Source organism: Lagenorhynchus albirostris, chromosome 15 (genome assembly GCF_949774975.1).
Source record: "Lagenorhynchus albirostris chromosome 15, mLagAlb1.1, whole genome shotgun sequence".
Taxonomy (NCBI): Eukaryota; Metazoa; Chordata; class Mammalia; order Artiodactyla; family Delphinidae; genus Lagenorhynchus; species Lagenorhynchus albirostris.
This window is the reverse complement of record NC_083109.1, coordinates 22,317,042-22,338,025: the sequence shown is the minus strand read 5'-3', so window position 1 is coordinate 22,338,025 and position 20,984 is coordinate 22,317,042. Positions and strand designations below refer to the sequence as shown.

Below are 20,984 nucleotides of genomic sequence, written 5' to 3'. Positions count from 1 at the left end.
ATCAGGGGATCATTAACTGTGTGATCTGGAGCCAGTCCTTATGTTTCCCTGGGCTCTGGTTTCCTCATCTGAGAAATGAGATCATTGGGTAAGATCATCTTTAAGATCTTCCCCACCTCTAACATTCTGTAATCTGTCCCATTCCCAAACTAATTGTGTTTTCCTGTATTTGATTTCCCATAGATAGTAGACCAAAGGTCAGTGATGGTTTTCTAAAACAAGATGGTTCTTTCCTGGCAGAGCTTGCTCCCTGTGGATGAAGCACCCACCCTAGAAGCAAAATCTGTACTCCCTCAGCTTTTGTTGCTACAGACAATTTTAAAATTTATTTCCAGTTGCAGGTCACCAATGTTCTGTCCCAGCCTCTGACTCAGGCCACTGTTAAACTAGAACACGCTAAATCCGTTGCCTCCAGAGCCACAGTCCTCCAGAAGACATCGTTCACCCCTGTGGGGTAAGAACTGAGCACATCTCTGTAGGGTGCCAATATACTTGTTTTGGAAAGTTAGCCTGCAGCCAGTATAACCCAGATTTATGTGGTTATTACCAAGATCATAAAACCAAATTTACCTAAATTTAGGATTATGCTTTATTTATAATAATATGTCATGAACATTTCCCCCATAGGATTAATATTCTTCTATAGTCTTATCTTCAGTGGCTGTGTTATTGTTATGTAATTTTTTTAAAAAATTAAGGGTCAATTTTTTTTTTTTTTTTTTTTTGCGATACGCGGGCCTGTCACTGCTGCGGCCTCTCCCGTTGCGGAGCACAGTCTCCGGACGCGCAGGCTTAGCAGCCATGGCCCACGGGCCCAGCCGCTCCGCGGCACGTGGGATCCTCCCAGACTGGGGCACGAACCCGTGTCCCCTGCATTGGCAGGCGGACCCCCAACCACTGCGCCACCAGGGAAGCCCAGGGTCAGTTTTTATATGAAACTTCGTTAAGTATTAAATTAGTAAGTTAATGAGATTGGGAACTGAGTTTTAGAGAGAAAATGCATTTCTTACACAGTTGTAAAGATACATAGGCAATATGTGAAATTAAAAAGCAAAATCATTTTTTTTAAACATCTTTATTGGGGTATAATTGGTTTACAATGGTGTGTTAGTTTCTGCTTTATAACAAAGTGAATCAGTTATACATATACATATGTTCCCATATCTCTTCCCTCTTGCGTCTCCCTCCCTCCCACCCTCCCTATCCCACCCCTCCAGGCGGTCACAAAGCACTGAGCTGATATCCCTGTGCTATGCGGCTGAAAAGCAAAATCATTTTTACGAATGATCAGTAGAATGGTAAATGACATTGAAGATTTTGCCATGTAGTTAGAGTTAAGAATTCTCTACCTTTTTTTCCCCTTTAAAATAAAAATTAATATTTTAAAATTAAATTAAAAATAAGATGTATCCTTTTTAGGAAATTCACAAAGCACAGGAAAGTAGAAATAATGCAGAAAGTTACCTACAATTATACTACCCTACACCAACCTCTTTGAACATTTCTACTTTTTTTTGTTTTTTTTAACGTAATTGGTATCCTATTGTAGACTTAGCTGTTTTGCATTTAGTTGTGGAAGACTTACCCGAAGGAGGTGGGATTTTTAGGAGCTGAGAGGGGGAAAAATGAAAAGAAGACTTTCGAGACTTGAAAAAGGAGGTCATTTTAGATCGTTTTGAAGGTTGCCCCTCATTATAATCTGTAACTGAGCAGGAGGTGGCCCAGGCGGGTGGGAAGTTGAAAAGTGAAGAAGTGGTGCAGCCCTGGACCATCTCAAGGAATGCCTCACTTTGTAGGCCGTTTGTTATATTTGTGACTTTCCTATGTGAGTTCTTGCTAACCCCACTGTCATTCTTAACAGGGATGTTTTTGAGCTAAACTTTGTGAATGTCAAATTTTCCAGTGGCTATTATGACTTCTCTGTCAAAGTTGAAGGTGACAACCGTTATATTGCAAATACTGTAGAGGTAAGTGCTTTTCTTGTTGTCCCCATCTCCATGTTAATATACATAAGGAAATGACCAAACAGGCACATAGCATTAACCATCTGGTATATTGACTTCACTTATGACCAAGTTAACGTGAATATGTTGAGAGGGATAGGTTTGAACTGTGCTGTTTGACAGACTTAGCCAAGAACTTGATCATAGCAAGTTTTCTTTTATTTGTAAATTGTTCATTTTCCATTATAATTTAGCATTACTATCTTACATAAAATTTAGGAAATAGAAAAAAATTAAAATCACCCATAATTCCACTGAGGTATAAATATTCTTGAGATGTTTTCTGTGGTTGGCCTTGATAGATTTATTTATTTATTTTTAATTAAAAAATTTTTTTTTGTTTTATTCCCCATGATAGATTTAGAAAAGTGCTTGATGCTAATTAGGGGATCAAAAGCATCAAGTGACCTGTAGCACCATAGTGAGTCTGTCTGGGTAAAGTACAAAAGAAAATTGGTAATCCTTCATAATGAACTATGTTTCAGATGTTTAGCTGACTCTAGTTTTGTTGAAGATCCACGTGGTTTTTAAAATTTTATTTATTTTATTTATTTATTTTTGGCTGTGTTGGGTCTTCGCTGCTGCGCGTGGGCTTTTTCTAGTTGTGGTGAGCGAGGGCTACTCTTCATTGCAGTGTGCGGGCTTCTCATTGCAGTGGCTTCTCTCGTTGCAGAGCACGGGCTCTAGGCGCGTGGCCTTCAGTAGTTGCGGCACGTGGGCTCAGTAGTTTTGACTCACGGGATCTAGAGCACAGGCTCAGTAGTTGTGGCGCACGGGCTTAGTTGCTCCACGGCATGTGGGATCTTCCCGGACCAGGGCTCGAACCCGTGTCCCCTGCATTGGCAGGCAGATTCTCAACCACTGCGCCACCAGGGAAGCCCCAATCCACGTGGCTTTAAGGATGGAAAGCTATGCCTCACTTATCTGATGCTTTGTGGGAATGTGGTATTTCACATTAGTGGTTTTCCTAGCTAATTGAAGTTTGCCCCTTCAGGCACTGTAGCTTTCATTTTAACCTTTTTGGGTAGAAGTTTATTTAAGATGAATTACATATTTTCCTACTTTTTAAACTATGGGATATGGTTTAACCTCTTCTTATTCTGGCTTAGGATCATAAGTATGAGCCCTTCATTGAAAGCCTGTGACACGAACCGTACAGTTCTATGTGCTTTTGCTTATTTTATTCTTACAACAATCCTAGCAGATGCGTGGAGTCCTCTTCATTTCACAGACGAGACCCAGAGGGGTAGAGTAACTTGTCCAAAACCTCCAGCTTGTCTGTGCTTGGGTGGATCCCCTGCACAGTACTGGTTTAGTCACTGTGCCCTAGTGAATATTGAGCTAGCTTAGAGGCTGCAGAGCTGTGTGCAGCTCCAGCTGCTGGCCTATTTATAATATTACTTTGTCCTTACTGCTGTCATTTCTTAATGTTTCTGCCACCGTGTCTTTGTTGCACCTACTTGACCACATTGTCATGCATTCTGTTGGGTCAGGGGAACTTGAAGTAGTACAGTGCCTTTCCCGAATAGTTAAATATATGCTGTTTGTGACAGCTATTTTCTTCACTATTCAAATGTCATTTTCCACTCACTTTTCTTTTTTAATGAAACTTTTTCATTTTGAAACAATTTCAATCTTAAGTTGTAAAAATAATATGAAGAATTCCTGTATACCCTTTACCCAGCTTCCCCAAATGTTAACATCTTATGTAACTGTAATATTATTGTCAATACAAGGAAATTAATAATGATATAATACTATTAATCTATATAGTCTTCATTCAAATTCCACTAGGTATCTTACTGATGTCCCTTTTCTGGTCCCAGATTCAACCTGGGATCACATATTCCTTTAGTTGTCATGCCCTTTTACTCTCCTCCAATTTAGGATAGTTTGTCTTTTGTGACCTTGACACTTTTGAAGAGTACTGGCCAGTTACTTTGTAGAATGTCCCTCACCTTGGGTTTGTCTGATGTTTCCTCATAATTAAATTCAGGTCATGCATTTTTGGCACGAATACACCAAAAGTGATGCTCCTTCTCAGTGTATCCTATGAGGCAGTATATGCTGTTGATATGTCTCATTGCTGGTGATGGTAATCTTGATCACTTGGTTAAGGTGGTGTCTGCTAGGTTTCTCCATTGTAAAGTTGCTGTTTTTCTGCTTTATAATTAAGTGTCTGGTGGAGTGATATTTTGAGACTCTGCAAATATCCTGATGATCTTGCCTGTAAGAGTTATTAATGTGGTGTTTGCCAAGAGGTGATTTTCTCTTTCATTCTTTCTACATTTATTAATTGGAATTCTACTGTAAGAAAAAGCTGTCCCCCTTTCCCTGCATTTAGTTATTCAGTTATGTATAATACTTTGGATTCATGGATACTTATTTTACTCTGTAGGTTATAATCCATTACTGTCATCTTTTATTTTTTTTGCTCATATTATCCCAAATTTGGCCTTTGGAGAGCTCCTCAGGTTGGCCCCTGTGTCACTTTCTTTTACTGAAAGGGCAAGGCAGCTAGAAAGTTTGACCTTTTCAAAAGTGGGGCATTACTTAACATAGTTAGATTAAACATTTATATTAAAAGTTTGGCAGAAAGGATATTTTCTGGAACTCTAGTCTCTCTGCCTTTTCTCTACCTCATGTCTGACCTTTTTGGGCAGGAGACATCTGATCCTACTCCATTCACTAACACAAGATTTGGATAGAAATTATTGTAGTGTGTACCTTGAACCTTGAAAATCCAGATTCTTTCAATTTTAGTTTCCTGCGTTAAGGGGCCTTATTTGCAACTGAGCACATTGAAAGGCAAACTTTTTTTTTTGGCCTGAAACCTCCTTCCTTCTACCTATACAATCTTGATAACAACATATCCAATATAAGTGCCATACCCATACATCACAGCCATTCTTAACCCTTCCTTTCTTTCCACTTCTGGTCAGTCGCCATGTCGATTCCACCTTTAAGTGTCTTTTGCATGATTCCTTTGTTCTTCAGCCCCAGTTTTCCTACTTGGGTAGATCCCAAGTAGGTAGATATGTAGTTTCCAGCCAGTTTCACTGTCTTCAGTCTCTGCCCCTTCCATTTAATAAGCACCGTAAACACCACTAGAATTATAAAATCACAGTGTTCCCCTAGTTAAACATTTCTTTGGTTCTCTATTGCCTGTGAATAAGGTCTAGACTCCTCATTGTGGCTTTAGAAGGTCCTCCACAGAGCACATGCGCATCCTTCATTGTGGCTGCATCCCCATCCCCTCAGCTCTAGCTGCTCTTGACCACATACTCATCCTCATATACATTTTATGTGCCCAATACACGTAAAGCCTTTGGACTTCTCTTGTTTCTTCCATGGGGAATGTTCTTCCCCTCCCTTGCTGAACTACTCATTCTGTAAGGTCTAGTTCAAATATTGCTCCTTCATCTGTGCTCCCATAGGATTTTAATTTAATTTAATTTTTTATTTTGGACTATTTAAAAGATACAGAAAAGAACAAAGAATAATATAATGATTGTCATATACCTACTGGCCACTCATCTCCCTCAAGCCCTAACATTTTGCTATGTTTTTCTCCTTCGTTTTATTTTGGTAAGAAATAAAGCCCTATAGATTGAATTTAAGCTCTCTGTGTATTCCTCACTTTTTCTTCCTCTTTCCCCAGATTTGAGGTGTATGTTCCAATGCCAGTTTTTATATTTCTGCTACATATGTATTTTTAAGCAATTTATTGCATTGATTTCCATCTTACCAGAATTTATATGCTTCATTATACTATATGTATCCTCTCGCAATTTGCTTGTTTTCACTCAATATTAAAGACAACTAGCCATATTTATGCACGTAGAACTAGAGCTATATGGATAAATATGAATAATTTTCATAAAATTGTCTTCCTTTTATGAATGCATCAGATTTATTAATTCATTTTCTGTTGGACATTTAGACTTTCACTGTTAACAGACAATGCTGCTGTGAATATCCTAGTACGTTTGCTTATGCACATTTTGTTTATCTAGAATGAAGTTGTGGGATCGTAGGGTATGTTCATCTTCCAGCTTTATTAGGTTTTGCCAAATTGCTCTTTTCTTCATATTTGTACCAGTATTTGCTATTATGAGTTTGGATAATCTGATGGATAGGAAATGGTTATCTTGTTGTTTCAATGTTTTTCTTTGGTTTCTAGTGAGATAGAGCATCTTTTCTTGTGTCTATGGGCCATTTAGGTTTCTTCTTCTGTGAATTGTCGTGTATCTTTTGTCTTTTTCTTTTGGTTTGTTAGTCTTTTAATTATTGATTTTTAGGAGCTACATATATTCTGGAGCTATATATATTAGTAAACCCCTAGTTATAAGCATCAGACATTGTCCCTCAGTGTTGCTTTATGGCATCTTTCGATGCACTGAAGTTCATTTCAATGAAGCCTAATTTAAAAGTCTTTTTTTCCCTAGATTTTACTTTTTGTGTCTTTAAAAAATTCTACGCTGCTCCAAGATAAAAAAGATAGTCTCTAATATTGTCTTCTAACAGTTTTAAAGTTTTTTTCCCCGTATATTTAGGGCTTGTCTACTTGGTTTATTTTTGTTGCTGTAGTATTTTACACCCTGTCCATAATTGTTCTTGCTGCATTGTATTACTATTGTTTGCTTATAAGTGTTGCTCTTTCACTGGGCTGGGTGCTCCCTATGGGCAGAGACCAAATCTTATTTTTTCAGTGTTTAGCTTCCATCTCAGACCACTTAAAAGAAGAAAAGGATGGAGTGGTCTAAACATTAAAGATGTTTCCCCACATTCCAAGGCCCTTAGAACTATGGTAATTCATCTTCTAGGGGTGAGCCTTTTACCCTACACAAAGTAGCTTCCTTTTTTCTTTCAAATAACAGCTTTACTGAGGATATATGTAATTCACATACCATAAAATTACCCAGTAAAAGTATATAATTCAACATATTTAGTATATTTAGATGAGAGTTGTGCAACCACTACCACCATCTAATTCCAGAGCATTTTTACCACCGCCAAAAAGCAACCCTGTGTCTATTTGTAGACACTCCTTATGCTATAGGAATATATCCTCCTCCCAGTCCTGGCAACTACTAACCTACGTTTTGTCTCTATGGTTTGCCTATTTGGGACATTTCATGTAACTGGAATAATAAAATATGTAGCCTTTTGTGTTTTTAACTTAGCATAATATTTTTAAGGTTCATTCATGCTGTAGCATGTATCAGTACTTTATTCCTTTTTATGGCTAAATAATTTAGTATTCCATTGTGTGGATATACCTCATTTTGTTTATTCATTCATCACTTGATGGACATTTGGGATATTTCCATGTTTTGGGTATTATAAATAATGCTGTTATTTACATTCATGTACAGGTTTTTGTTTGAACACCTGTTTTCAGTTCTTTCAGGTTTATGCCTAGGAGTGGAATTGCTGAGTCATATGATAACTCTATGTTTAACTTTTTGGGGAACTGGCAAACTCTTTCTCAAAGAAGCTGCACCATTTTACATCCCCACCAGCAATGTGTGAGGGTTCCAATTTCTCTATATCCTTACCAACTCTTGTTATTTATTATCTGTCTGTTTCATTTTGGCCATCCTAGATGGGTGTGAAATGGTATCTCATTGTGATTTGATTTGCATTTCTCTGATGGCTAATGATATTGAGCATCTTTTTATGTGCTATTTGGTCATTTATATATCTTTTTTGGAGAAATATCTATTTAGGTCTTTTCCCCATTAAAAATATTTTATTTTTTCTCTTTATTTCTTCCTTCCTAATCTATATACTTCTTTTTTCCTTTTCTTATTGCATTGTTTGTCTTTTTATGTTCTTGAGTTATAAGAGTTCTGTATATATTCTTTTTTTTTGTATATATTCTTAATACAAGTTCTTTATCAGATATATGATTCACAGATATTTTCTGACCGTCTGTAGCTTGTCTTTTCCCTTTCTTGATGTTGTCTTCTGAAGCACAAAAGGTTTTAATTTTGATGAAGTCCAATATCTTTATTATTCTTTCATTAATTGTGATTTAAGTGCCGTATCTAATAAACCGTTGCCTAATCTGAGAGCATGAAGATTTACTCTTATGTTTTCTTATAAGAATTTTGTAATTTTAGCTCTTACATTTAGGTTTCTGATCAATTTTAAGTTAATTTTTGTATGTGGTGTGAGGTAGGGGTTCATCTTCCTCCTTTTACATGTGGATGTGCAGTTGTCGCAGCACCATTTGTCAAAAAGACTGTTCTTTCCCTATTGACTTGTTTTGGCACCCCAGGTACTGTCTGACAGCTCCCCATTTGCTCTATTTCCTGAAGAGAATAGGGCAGAGTCCCCACATTCCAGCCCTTTCCCCCCGATCCCTTTCCCTTTCCGGGGCTCCCCCAATAAACTATTTTCGTGCCAGCTACCAAAAAAAAAAAAAAATCATCAGTGTGACCATAAATGGTTGCAGTTATATTCCATTAATCTATATTTTTATCCTTATACCAGTACTATGTTGTCTTGATTATTGTTACAGCTTGGCTTTTTGTTACATCAAATCTGGTGTTTGCACAAGTGTTTCTATGGTCGTTGGAAAAATTAAATAAGTACAAAGTAACAGAAATGGTTAATAGCTGTTACTCATGCAATGATAGTAAGCTCCCATAGAGGCCATTGCTGTCCTTTTCCTTCCCAGTGATGGAGTAAGCGTTAAAGATCTCTCCTCATTATGTTAAGCTTTATGTGTGTGTTTGCATGTGTTTGTGTGTGTGTGCCTGCCTATGTGCACGTGCATGCTCTGACCTCTGTCACATATGCAACTTTACTTTGTAATTTCAGTAATAGTCATGCTTAGAGCCTCAGAGAGGGTCAGCAGGTCCTGTTTACTCTCCTGGGAGATGCTTGACATTGGTCAGAGTGCATTAATGGTGGTTTGGTGTGGAGGGCCTGTAATAGCACTCATTGACATTGGACTTGCTGTCAGGGGAAGCATGGGTTTTAGAAGCTGTCATTAGCATTAATTGCCCCTAATGCACCATCATTTTTGACAGTAATGAGCTAAACAGGGAGGTTATTACTCTCAGCAGAAAGACTGCATTTCCTGGCGTTAAAACATTTTTTGAGGTGTATGTGGCGTGCAGTACAGGCAAAAGAAGGACTAGTTGATTCACTGTAAAGCAGGCTTAGCTGCATTTAAAGTGGCTAAACAAGTCCCTTTCTTATTATAAAAACTAATCCTGCAGTGTTAGTTTGAAGGAAGAAGCAGCTAACCAACAGGGATCCTACTCTGAACTCTTTACAACAGGGTTTTGAAAAAACCTCAATTTAAGAGAGTAGCATAAAAATACTTTTCTTTTCAGTGTTTCCAGAGACCCATTTGTGATAAGATTTTAGGAGTGGAAGGACTTGTGTTTTAAATGGTTCCTTATTTAAGAACAGCCCTACGGTGTTTCTGTGCAACACAGAAAGCTGTAACTTAGGAGGCCTTTTAAAATTAGGGCTGAGAGCAAACCCAAAATGACTTGAGTTCACTGCAGTTTGCCCTTTCATTATTCCATGTGTCTGTACTGTGAATGCTTATAATGTCTTCAGAACAAACATACAGTTGAATCTTGATTAGCAGACTTTAGTGACCGTGTTATTATTGTAAGTTTATAGTCAGGATTCTAAGTAAAAACCCACAAGTTGATGGCTTCCTTATCACTATAATTAGGATACACTGAGGAGCCTTACACAAGCCTTTTAACATGTTTGTGTTTATTCATCTGTTGAAAGGGAGAGTGATTGTCTTTTAAATCATATTTATTGGGTGGTACTTTTTTTTTTTTGGCCGTACTGCATGGCATGTGGGATCTTAGTTCCCTCACCGGGGATCGAACCTGTGTCCCCAGCATTGGAAGCCTAGAGTCTCAACCGCTGGACCACAAGGGAAGTCCCTGAGTGGTACTTTTTAATACAGAATCGTTTATAAAGAAGAAAGTATTTGTCACACAATGCCAATGCTCAGATAATCCCTATTTTATTTTTATTTATTTATTTATTATTATTTTTTGGCTGTGTTGGGTCTTCACTGCTGTGCACGGGCTTTCTCTAGTTGCGGCAAGCAGGGGCTACTCTTTGTTGCAGTGTGCGGGCTTCTCATTGCAGTGGCTTCTCTTGTTGTGGAGCATGGGCTCTAGGCGCTCGGGCTTCAGTAGTTTTGACACACGGACTCTAGAGTACAGGCTCAGTAGTTGTGGCGCATGGGCTTAGTTGCTCCGTGGCATGTGGGATCTTCCCGGACCAGGGCTTGAACCTGTGTCCCCTGCATTGGCAGGCAGATTCTTAACCACTGTGCCACCTGGGAAGTCCCAATCCCTATTTAAAAAAAAATAGGAGTAAAATATGCATGTAGTTAAAAAAATTCAAACTACAAAAAGGTATATAATGAAACATTAGAGCCTTCTCTCATCCCTTCAGTCCAGTCCCTCTCCTTTGAGCAGGGGTCCCCAGCCGCCAGTACCACTCCGCGGCCTGTTAGGAGCCAGGCCGCACAGCAGGAGGTGAGCGGCTGACCAGCAAGCAAGCCAGGCTTCATCTGCCGCTCCCCATCGTTCACATTACTGCCTGAGCCACGCCATCCACCCGCCCACTCCCCCACCCCCACCCCCATCCGTGGAAAAATTGTCTTCCATGAAACTGGTCCCTGGTGCCAAATGGTTGGGGACCCGCTGCCTTAGAGGAATCCATTAGTAACAGTTAACTGTATATACTTTGAAAAAGAAGGATGCCCATATCATTGAATGTATGCATATCCTTTCTTATTTACACAAAAGTAATCATTCTATGAACAGTTGTATTCTTTGCTTTTGTTACAAAGTAGAGGTTCCCAGCTTTCCCCTTGGGGTCTATTCAACTTGATGGCCTCCCCCCACCCCTCACCCCCCGACTCCCCTGCCATAATTCACCCAGTTGCCTGGACTCAGTGACAGGCGATGTTAAATATAATTCTGCCAATAGATGGCTGTGTATTCAAAAGTAGGAGGTGGTCTCCATAGACACCTACGTTGTTCTTTTTAATTGCTCCATAGCAGTTCAAAGTGTATGTGTGTATATCATTATTTCTCTAACTAGTCTCCTCTTTATGGACATTTAGGTGGGATGATGATTTTAAAATCACACTTACAAATTAAATGAGTGAGTCCTTAAGAGAATGAGTCGCAGAAGTGAAGAGGGAATTACCTAGTTAATGGTGATGAAGATTGCAGAGTAATTACCCGTGAAAACAGATTATTTTTATAGCATGGAGTATTGCTAAACTCATGCTTCTCCTGAAACCGGAGGACTGCCTAAGCCCTCCTGCTACACATTTCCCACTCCCCAAACAAGGGCTGCCTGAGGCCGACTTGGGTCACAGTTCCTTCTGCTGTGCTTCCATAGCACTTTGTCCATCCCTGCATTAAAGCAGCAGCCTGGTCTGTTATAATTTAGCTTTGCCTTTATGCTTCCCTTTAGGACAGGAAGTGCATCTTGCCATCTCTGTCTGTCCCTGCACCTAGATGTTCCAGATGCTCTAGGGGGATATAGGGAAGTGGTCTCAGTGGGGTGTCTTGCTAAAAATCAAAGCTCTTTGGCTACTTCTTTGCTTGAGCCTTCCATTCCAGTTTTTCTTCAAATGGAAGTGCTGTTAGTGCCTCTCTGGGTTGAGCTTTATAACAGCAAAGTTGGCTCTGGTTCCAAGCCCTGTATGAGTTGTGAAGCTGTTTGTTCAGCAGAGCGCCCAAGAGCCAAAGTGGAGGATACCAGCTCTCTCCTTGGTGGTTTATTCAACTTGAAGGCCATTTGTTCCCCCTCCCTCCCCCACCCCCCACCGTAGTTCACCCAGTTGCCTAGATTCAGTGACAAGCTATGATGCTAAATATAATTCTGCCAATAGGCAGCTGTGTATTCAAAAGTAGGAGGTAATAATATGCTTATAGCCTTTGATAATCTTTTACATTTAGGGTTTTTGTTTTTTTTTTTAAGCAAAACAGAACACCCCTATTCAACCTGATAATTGAGGTTGTTGTCACAAAATAGTTATTATGGAGGCTGTTAAAAGGAATTACTTGATCGCTATCTTTATCTCTTTTAAATTTTTCTTCTTTGCCCTTGATTTGAGGTTCTCACACCTTGATAGTGCACTTCAGAAAAATGCTGAAGCTCTCCTTCAATTATTTGCCCAGCCTTCTGTCTCTATTCCTTGATCCTAACTTAGACTGTAAACCAGTGTATGTGGCAAGGATCTCTTTAAGCATTACATTCAAGCTTATCAAATATTTGGAAGTCTCACAGATATGTTTACACATTAAAAGTGCCTTGGGATTGCATAATTTGCACATTCAAACTTAGATTTTAAATAAAAAATTTAAATAAAAAAATAAAAAATTTCCCTTGAGGTAGACTTTTAGCATGTTTTCTGTCTCTTTTGGAATTTTATGTTTATTTTAATCTAATTTTTAAAAATTTCTTGTTTACTAGCATTGGCTGGCCCCTCTTTGTGAAAATGTTTATAGGGAACGTATAGAATTTAAGCAACCTAAGAGTTAAGATGGACTGGTTTGTGCTTGTAACAAACTCCAAATCTCAGGGGCTTAAAACAAGTTTCTTTTTTGCCCATGCAAGGTATCTTTAATGTGTCAGCTGGAGACTCTGCTTCACATTGCCCTTACTCCAGGACCCAGGCTGAAGTAGCAAGCTCCTTTGTAGGTCGTCTATGTCCATGTCAGAGGAGAAGAGAATCACAAACGGACTCTTAAGCTTCCACTTGGAAGTGACATGCTTCTGGCCAGAGCCAGTCACATGGCCATATCTGACTCCAGGAGGGCAGGGAAGTACATTTCTGCCACATGCTCAGAAGGAGAAGCAGAAGTACTTGGTGGATGGCAGAGATGACTGCCATAGCTTCTTAAATCTTCTTGGGCAGACCTATAGTCTGCTTGGCACAAACTTAAGTGTTGGCTGGGAAGTTGGACAGGAAGGTGCCTAAGAATGTGGACTCTAAGTCAGGATGCCTGAGCCTGAACCCTGGCTCTGCCTTACTAGCTATCTGAACTTGAGTGAATGGCTTCATTGCTCTAATCTTCAATTTCCTCATCTGAAATAGCACTACCTTAGAGTTGTGGTGAGGATTAAATGAGATAATCTTTAGAAGGCCAGTGTCTTTCACATAGTAAACACTCAATAAACATTAGCTGTCATTAGAATTGAGTACTTGTTGATTTAAATTATTTGAAGTTTACTACTGAAGGAGTTTCTCCCTTATTTATTTTAAAGTACACATGAAGATACCTACTTTTTTTCTTTTTGTTTCTTTTTTAATATATACCATTCAGTCAAGGCCAGAGAAAGGAAGAAGGGATAAGAATCAAGGAGCTACTTTTAGGCCTCAAGATGGAAGAGGTAGAAATACTACTGGGATGGGTCAGTTTTACTAAAATCATTGAAGACTCCTGTCCTAGGATTATTTTCATGCCTTTACTCACAAGTAAGAGAAAATTTTGGATATGTATATTAATTCCTGGTATACTCACCAGCTGACTTGGCGATTTTCTTCTGTGTTTCACCCTAGCTCAGAGTCAAGATTTCCACTGAAGTTGGCATCACAAATGTCGATCTCTCCACTGTGGATAAGGATCAGAGCATTGCACCCAAAACCACGCGGTAGGTGGGATGCCTCCTGGGTACAGGGAGAATCCAGGCTTGAGCTGGGAGGAGCATGCCTAGGCACTGAGCCCCTTCAGATGTCATTTCTGTGTCAGCAGTGACCCAGCTTGTACTCCAGATGAAAGAGGCTGTCATTCCTCTGGCACTGCATCAGGGGTGCTGCTTGGCATCCAGACAAATTTGGGGGTTGTCTATATCAGTGATCAGTCCCTGAGCAAGCTGTTTATTAACAGTCCACAGCGAGGCAAGGAGCTTACCTCAGAATGTAAGTCTGCGTCAGTCAGCTGTGCTACCAAGCACATTATTTAGTTCAGATGTCGCTTCTTTTTAAAACAAGACTTTCTTTGGGGTTTTTTTTTTTTTTTGGCCGCATTGCATGGCTTGTGGGATCTTAGGTCCCCAACCAGGGATCTAACCCTTACCTTTGATAATGAAAGTGCAGAGTCTTAACCACTGGATCACCGGGGAATTCCCTAAAACAAGACTTTCTTAATGGAGGAAGCAGTGTATTAACTTATTTTCTGATGTCATCTCTTTATCTTCACAGTCTTGAACTTGCTTTTAGGGGCCTCACGTCAACTCTCTTTGGCCCACAGTGAGCCTGAAATCAGTTGTACGTCTTGCAGGTCCTTAGAAGTGAGATGGCAGATACCCAGCGCTAGGGCTGTGAGTCCCTTTCTCAAGTCCATGGAGGGCATCACTGATCAGTCACAGCATTTGTTCCTGCTGAACTCAGAATCTTTTTTTTTTTTTTTTTTTTTGGCCGCGCCATGTGGCGTGTGGGATCTTAGTTCCCCGACCAGGGATCGAACCCGTGCCCCTTGCATTGGGAGCACAGAGTCTTAACCACTGGACTTCCAGGGAAGTATTTCAGAATGTTTTTTAACACAGACTTCTAGGTAACCATTAGTAATTGATCGGAGTTGGGCCAGAACATTGTACGAAGCCATTTCTCAGCTCTCTCCCAGATCCTCATTGGGTGCGGGGGGAGGGGGCATCTAGACATCTGGGTGTAGTTCAGACCCCAAATTTACTCAACTGGGGTGGCTATAGATGCCAAAGAAAGTAGGGGAACCTTCGAGGCTGTTTTGAAGATGGGATATTAGCCAGAGACTAGAAGCTAAGCATTCATTCATTCCTTTTAAGTCACGTGGTAGGGCTAGGCTTTCTGCCTCTGGCTTGGATATTTTTATAGTGACATTGGAAATGAGAGCACTGTTGAGAATCCACTGAAATAATGTCTGTAAGAGTGCTTTGCAAAGTTTAATACTCTACATAGATAAAGAGTTGGCATTACTCATAAGTAAATATAAAGCCTAAACATGAAACGTGGCCCTTGTGAGCTCTGTAATCACTTGGCTTGTTTTTTATCCCCTGGCCATCTTAATCTAAAGTCCCAGGAGATAGCTGTGAAAAGAACAGTTTTCTCATCAAGCCTGCCTTTTGAGAGAATGACTTTTTAAAGCTCAATTTCAGGCAGAAAAATAAATTGAAACGGTGTCCAGGAAAAAAAATGCAGCATTAAAAAAAAGAAAAAACTGTACATACCCTTCTGTCCTTTGCGTCTCCTACCTCCTAGTCTCCCGACCCTGCTCACATATGCTGCTAACGTCGATCCTGTGATTTTTTTTTTTCTCCTTGTGGTTTTGCCAGAGCCCTCCAGTCCGCCTGTGAGCTTGCATGGGGACATGTGAGCCCCATTGGTGCCTGACTTGGTTGAGTTGATATCCTTAGGTCCTTGAAGTGAAAGCCTGGAGCATCTGCGCATAGCATTTTCCCCAGACCCTGATGAAAGTTTATTCTGTGCTTTTCTCAGTCCTGGCTTATCAATCCAATTTGCCCTCAGGCCACAGACAATTCTCCACTCTGTCCACAACAGAAAAGTGTTACAATTGGGAGAGGGAGGATTAGGCAGTGAAGTGAAGTTTGTATTCTTCTCTCTTGTCTCAGAGATCTGCAGATCCTCCTCTCTGAAAACTTACCTTATAAATGTCTCTTTCAGGGTGACCTACCCAGCCAAAGCCAAGGGCACATTCATCGCAGACAGCCACCAGAACTTTGCTTTATTCTTCCAGCTGGTAGATGTGAACACTGGTGCTGAACTCACCCCTCACCAGGTTAGGAAAGAGCGCAGACGGTTCTCTTGGCCTGAAACATTGATGTACACGATAGTTGTTGCCGTGATATATAACACTGAGTCGAGAAAATTCCGAATTCCTGCTTTCAGATCTTCACTCTGAACCCTGACAATCCCTCGGGTTCTCCCACATGACACTCTGCCCCTCTTATACTGGTTGTAACCCTGAACCTGGAATGCACTCTTCTTTTAAAGAGATTAGCTGGCATAGAAAAGATATATTTAAGGAAGATTAGCACTTAATTGAGGCTTTTTACTTTCTGACTAAAAAACATATATTAAAATAATTTTGAAAAAAGGAAAACCTAGGAAGTGAGCCCAAAGTATGCTTTTGTTCTGGCCAAAGCAGATTTTGTAGGAATCTGAAAACTAGCATTTTTTAACTTGTGCCTCCCTCGTGTTATGAAACCAATAGGCTTCATTTCTGTTTTCCATATATAACATAATGATGATTATTATTTAAAAGATTTTCAAACCGTATCTTTTCCCCAGAGAGTCTGATATGGCCCTTGTCCTCTCAGACACCTCCTTTCCTGCCTCTGTCATCCCACTTGATTGAGAATAACTGCTCTGAGCCCTGCCCCATCCATGGTTGTATGGTAAAGGGAAGTTCAGAGAAGTACTTTGAATGTGGAAAGATAGGAAAGAACGTGGGACCTAGTGGCCTTGGTTTAGGTGCTTTGTAGCAGTACTTTAGCAAGAGCTAGTGGACTTGTGTCCATGCTGAGGGGCAGCTTCAAAACAGACCATGGAGGTGAGTGGACTCAACTTGGAAACCTTTTTGCTTTCTGTTTCTTGTAGCTGCAGCTACTGTGCTTGTGCCCAGGCCCAGAGTGGCTGCCGCCAGCACCGCCGTCCCGGCCCTTCTCTGCTTCTCCTCCCTCCACACCCAAGCTCCAGAGAGCTCAGTCAGGCCACTTAGCCACGACTAACTTTTCAGCCCCTTAGCACTTCCCAGCTCCTTCTCAGAATGACATCTGCCAGTGAAACAGCACAAGGGAAGACAGAATATGAAGAGAAGTAATTACAAGACAAAATTGGTGGGATTAGGGTTAGGGCAGGAAGAGTTAGTGAGGAAGTATAACTTTTAACTGAATACTGCTCATCTCATCCAAGATTCTGTTTTGGAAACCCTGGCTTACAGACCTCCTAGGTAGAGATGACATTTTGTAGATGAGCCTGGCTGCTGCCTGTGCTTGGCTGTGACAGGAGGAATATCAGGCATCCAGGCTTCTAAATCCCATTCTTGGCCAAGACTGCTGGAGTCAGGAGGCTTCACAGCTCTGGGCCTCTTTCCCTAAATACTTTGATGGTGGTTCTTTGTTGCCCAGGTGTAAAGTAACAAATGAGATTTATGCTTTTTCTGTGGATCCAGCACTAGCTCTGTGACCATGGCAACTCATTTAAACTCCGTGCCTCATGATCTGTGAAATGGAACCGATCTACCTGCTTTGTTGAATTCTTTATTTTGAAACACTTGAAAGAAAAGCTGACTGGATATTAAGTTTTGCTGCAGTTCTAATTTGCAGAAACCTTAGTTTCTTAGGCCATTGGGGGGATAAGGTGATTAGACTCATACCATCATTGATAAATGTTTGTTGACTAGCTAGTATATAGTGGGTCCTACGCTAAATGCTTTGCCTACATTATTGTGACTCTTGACATAGATACACCACATGTAGAAGTTAATCTTTCTATCTTAAAGATGCAGAAATCAAGGCTCAAGGAGGTTAAGTAACCTGCTCAGCCAATTAGTAGTGTAACCAAATCTGTTTGTCTTCAAGCTAGGCTCTCTCTGACACTGGGCTGCTTTGCTTGATTAGAACTCTGCCTTGCTATCAATCCCCAAGCCTTCTCTCCTAAATCTTCAGCTGGAGGCACTAGGAAATTGAAAATGAGCTTCTTAAAGTTCCACCTCATTTCCCTTCTTTTCACCCTCTGGTGAAGAAGTTAATTGGGCAGCAAAGTGGCCAAAAGGCTGGCAGAAAGAAGAAATTACAGCAACAGCAAAGGGCTTAAATCATCCACAAACTGGGCATTCGGCCTACAAGTCGTTGAGAATTGGCTGGACCCCTAAGTTAAATTTCTTATACTAGCAAAAAGTGATCTCTGATCTCTGAGCTAGTAAGCAGGGTGGGACGGCCACTCCTCCTGCTTTCTCGGGCAGGCCTGGCAGATCCCAGAGCTCCCACTGCGATGAAAGAACTGACAGCCTGCTGCCTTGTTGATTTGATGTTGGGCCCGGAGGGAGTTTCGAAATTATCAGATGAAGGGTTGCGTTATTGTTCTATCCAGACATTTGTCCGACTCCATAACCAGAAGACTGGCCAGGAGGTGGTATTTGTTGCAGAGCCGGACAGCAAGAACGTGTACAAGTTTGAACTGGATACCTCTGAGAGAAAGCTCGAATTTGACTCTGCGTCCGGCACCTACACTCTCTACTTGATCATCGGAGATGCTACTTTGAAGAACCCAATCCTGTGGAATGTGGTATGTGCCTCCATGTATCTTGACCCAGGCAAGAGTGGCTGTGCTGCAGTCAGACACAGACAGCTCCTCTCCAGGGCATGGGCTCCCTACCCTGGCCTCGCCCTGCCACCCAGGGCGCACGCATTGTGAGGTGAGGGGCTGTGTGCTCTCCCCATTAGTAGTCTTAGGGGCATGCACATGGCCTGGCACGTCTTAGGGGTTTAATAAATAGTGATTGAGGGAATGATTGATGCATAGATTTGCCCTCATGGGTTCTAGCAAATTTCTATAAAAGTTGTAGTAGAAGAAGGTTTTCATAATACAGCAAAGCACTATGGGGGGGGTACATAGATATGAGATAAAGGCTTTGAGATATGGCTTGGCCTCACAGTGTGGGCCAGGGAGGGGCCTAAGATTTGAAATCCAATTCCAATTCAGGATGGTGTGGGACAGTGAATTGTGGGATATGCAAAATGCTAATTAACTAATAACCAACAACTACAAGGTGTATTAATAGTTTACATAGTGTGTTTCACTTACATAACTCACTTTTGACTGGTGTGTTAAGAGAAAGCTTGAAAGACATGGCATTTGAACTAGGGAAGAATTGCAGGGGTTTATCAGAATAGTATCTGGGGGACTATAGATTGATTGCTGGGGGAACAGCCTCCAGAAAAGCTTGAGGTGCTTTCAGTGAGATATGAGTTGGGTCCATTTTGCTGGAGCACCTGAATCTGGTCCAGAGCAGTAGGCGGTGAGGTTGGAAAGGTAGCAGAGGCCAAACTGCAGGCCTTGAGTGGTTGGCTCCCTTTGCAAGACAAAGGGGCAGCTGCATTTTCTTATGTTGTATTCAAAGCTCCTTTTCTTCTCTTGGACTTTGGGCTGCTTTTTGTATGAGAGCACATTTTCATTTCTTTTTTTTTTGGGGGGGGGCGTCTGAGACTAAATTACACTTCCTAGGGACATGGAGCAGTTTCTGATTGCAACTGTAACAGCCTGAGTACCAGCTGGGATTTTTGTATTAGGCAGCTCTGTGGGGCTCACCAGACCAGTAGAAAATTGGAACTCTTGGTCTAAAAAGGATTTTCAACAAATACTTATTTTGTTCTTGAAATTTTTACTGCCTCAGTTTGTCGGCTAATGGATCAGAAGTGATTGGACTGCTTGGAGCTTTTTTCAGTTATGGTCCTGGACGTGAGTTAGGAGATACTGTCCTGCTGATGAGTTTCGCCTCGTTCTCTGCCCCTGTGCCTTTAATGGCTGCATTTATTTTTTTAGGCTGATGTGGTCATCAGGTTCCCTGAAGAAGATGCTCCGTCGACTGTCCTGTCCAAGAACCTTTTCACCCCCAAACAGGAAATTCAGGTAGATCCCCAAAGAGTTCTTCACTAAACATTGAAGAGAAATGTGAAGTGGACACAGTGAGAGAGGGCAGCAGACCCCTGGACACTGGCTCTGGTCCCTTCTTTAACCTGTTTATATGATGTTTTATAGTTTGGTCTTTGCCATCTTGTGGATCAGTCAGGGCAAATATCAGCCCCATCCTAGTGCTGAAAAAACAGGCTCAAGCTGCCCACTGACCAGCTCCCAGAAAACAGATAGTTGGAGACAAAATCAGAACCTGAATCTGTTTTTCCTAAACATGCAGGAGGTTTAGCCCTCAGATCACTGCTTGATACTACAGCACACATGGATTTGGCTTTGTTCCTCTCTGCTCCTGCATAGACCAGGGGCCCACAGGTGGACAACTCAACTGGAGAACAGGGCTTTTCTCCCCTAGGCAAGCCCTTCCTCTCTCCTGGAACTCACTTTCTTTGCATACAAATATTAGCAATCCCTGCCCAGCCCAGCCCATAGGACTGTTGTGAGGATCAAAATAGTTCACAGATAAGAAAAGAAAAGCTTTGAAAAGTTTCTGAAGCAGTTCACAAAATAAACAATAATTATTAAACAGTTTGAGCACTGGTTAAAGAAACTGAGGTAGAGCCACTCGGTGGACTGTTCGCAATCGTGAGAAATGATCATACTGCAGTAACAGGGAAATCCCCATTTGAATTAATGTTGAAGTGTTCCAAGCAGACCACTTACTCTTATTTCACTGTTAGAAAAAGGACAAGGGCCCAAAAGCTAGAGTAGTAGGATTTCTTTTTTAAAATCCTCCTAATGTTGCTATAGCATCATTTAAGAATGTCAAATGCAGTTAAATAGTGGAAGGTATAAGCATGATGACAGAGGGTGCTGACTGATTTATAGGGTTGGAGTAGGCAGCAGTGACTGCCACAGGCAATGTTAGAAGTCCCTTCATGACAGTGGCAGCAAAGAGGAGCTGAGGTTAAAAAGTTGGGAACAGGAGTCTCAGGTGGAGGAGCTGCCTTGTTATGGAGCTGGGTTGGCTGGACACTGGCAAGCAAGAAAATTTTAAATTATTATACGCCAGTTAGCTAATTTAAGTTGGTTAGCAAAATATGGTAGTGCTATCCTAGGAACCCAGAAGCATTATGAAATCCAGAGTCCTGCCTTGGGTGTGTCACCCCAGCCATCCAGATACCCGGGCACCATCTTCGATACTAGGCAAATGCTGCTTGATAGGTTGCATTCTCCAACCTCTAAATGGCAATATGTCTTGGAGGGAAAAAGAGGGTTGGTCAGGAGTAGTGAACTGGTGTAGTGTCTTTGGAAGCAGGCCTCTGGAAGCAGAA

At 41.1% G+C, this 20,984-nt stretch overlaps 1 protein-coding gene across 3 annotated transcripts in view; it reads left to right on the top strand.

Moving 5' to 3' along the window:
* The window catches only part of RPN2 (ribophorin II), a 53,966-nt gene that overhangs the window by 24,361 nt on the left and 8,621 nt on the right, over nt 1-20,984 (top strand). For all 3 annotated transcript variants that reach the window (XM_060122707.1, XM_060122706.1, XM_060122705.1), the window contains exons 8-13: nt 336-454; nt 1,862-1,967; nt 13,585-13,676; nt 15,682-15,796; nt 18,112-18,306; nt 19,564-19,650. In XM_060122707.1, coding sequence (XP_059978690.1) covers nt 336-454; nt 1,862-1,967; nt 13,585-13,676; nt 15,682-15,796; nt 18,112-18,306; nt 19,564-19,650 — 714 coding nt within the window. The remainder of the gene's footprint in view (nt 1-335; nt 455-1,861; nt 1,968-13,584; nt 13,677-15,681; nt 15,797-18,111; nt 18,307-19,563; nt 19,651-20,984) is intronic.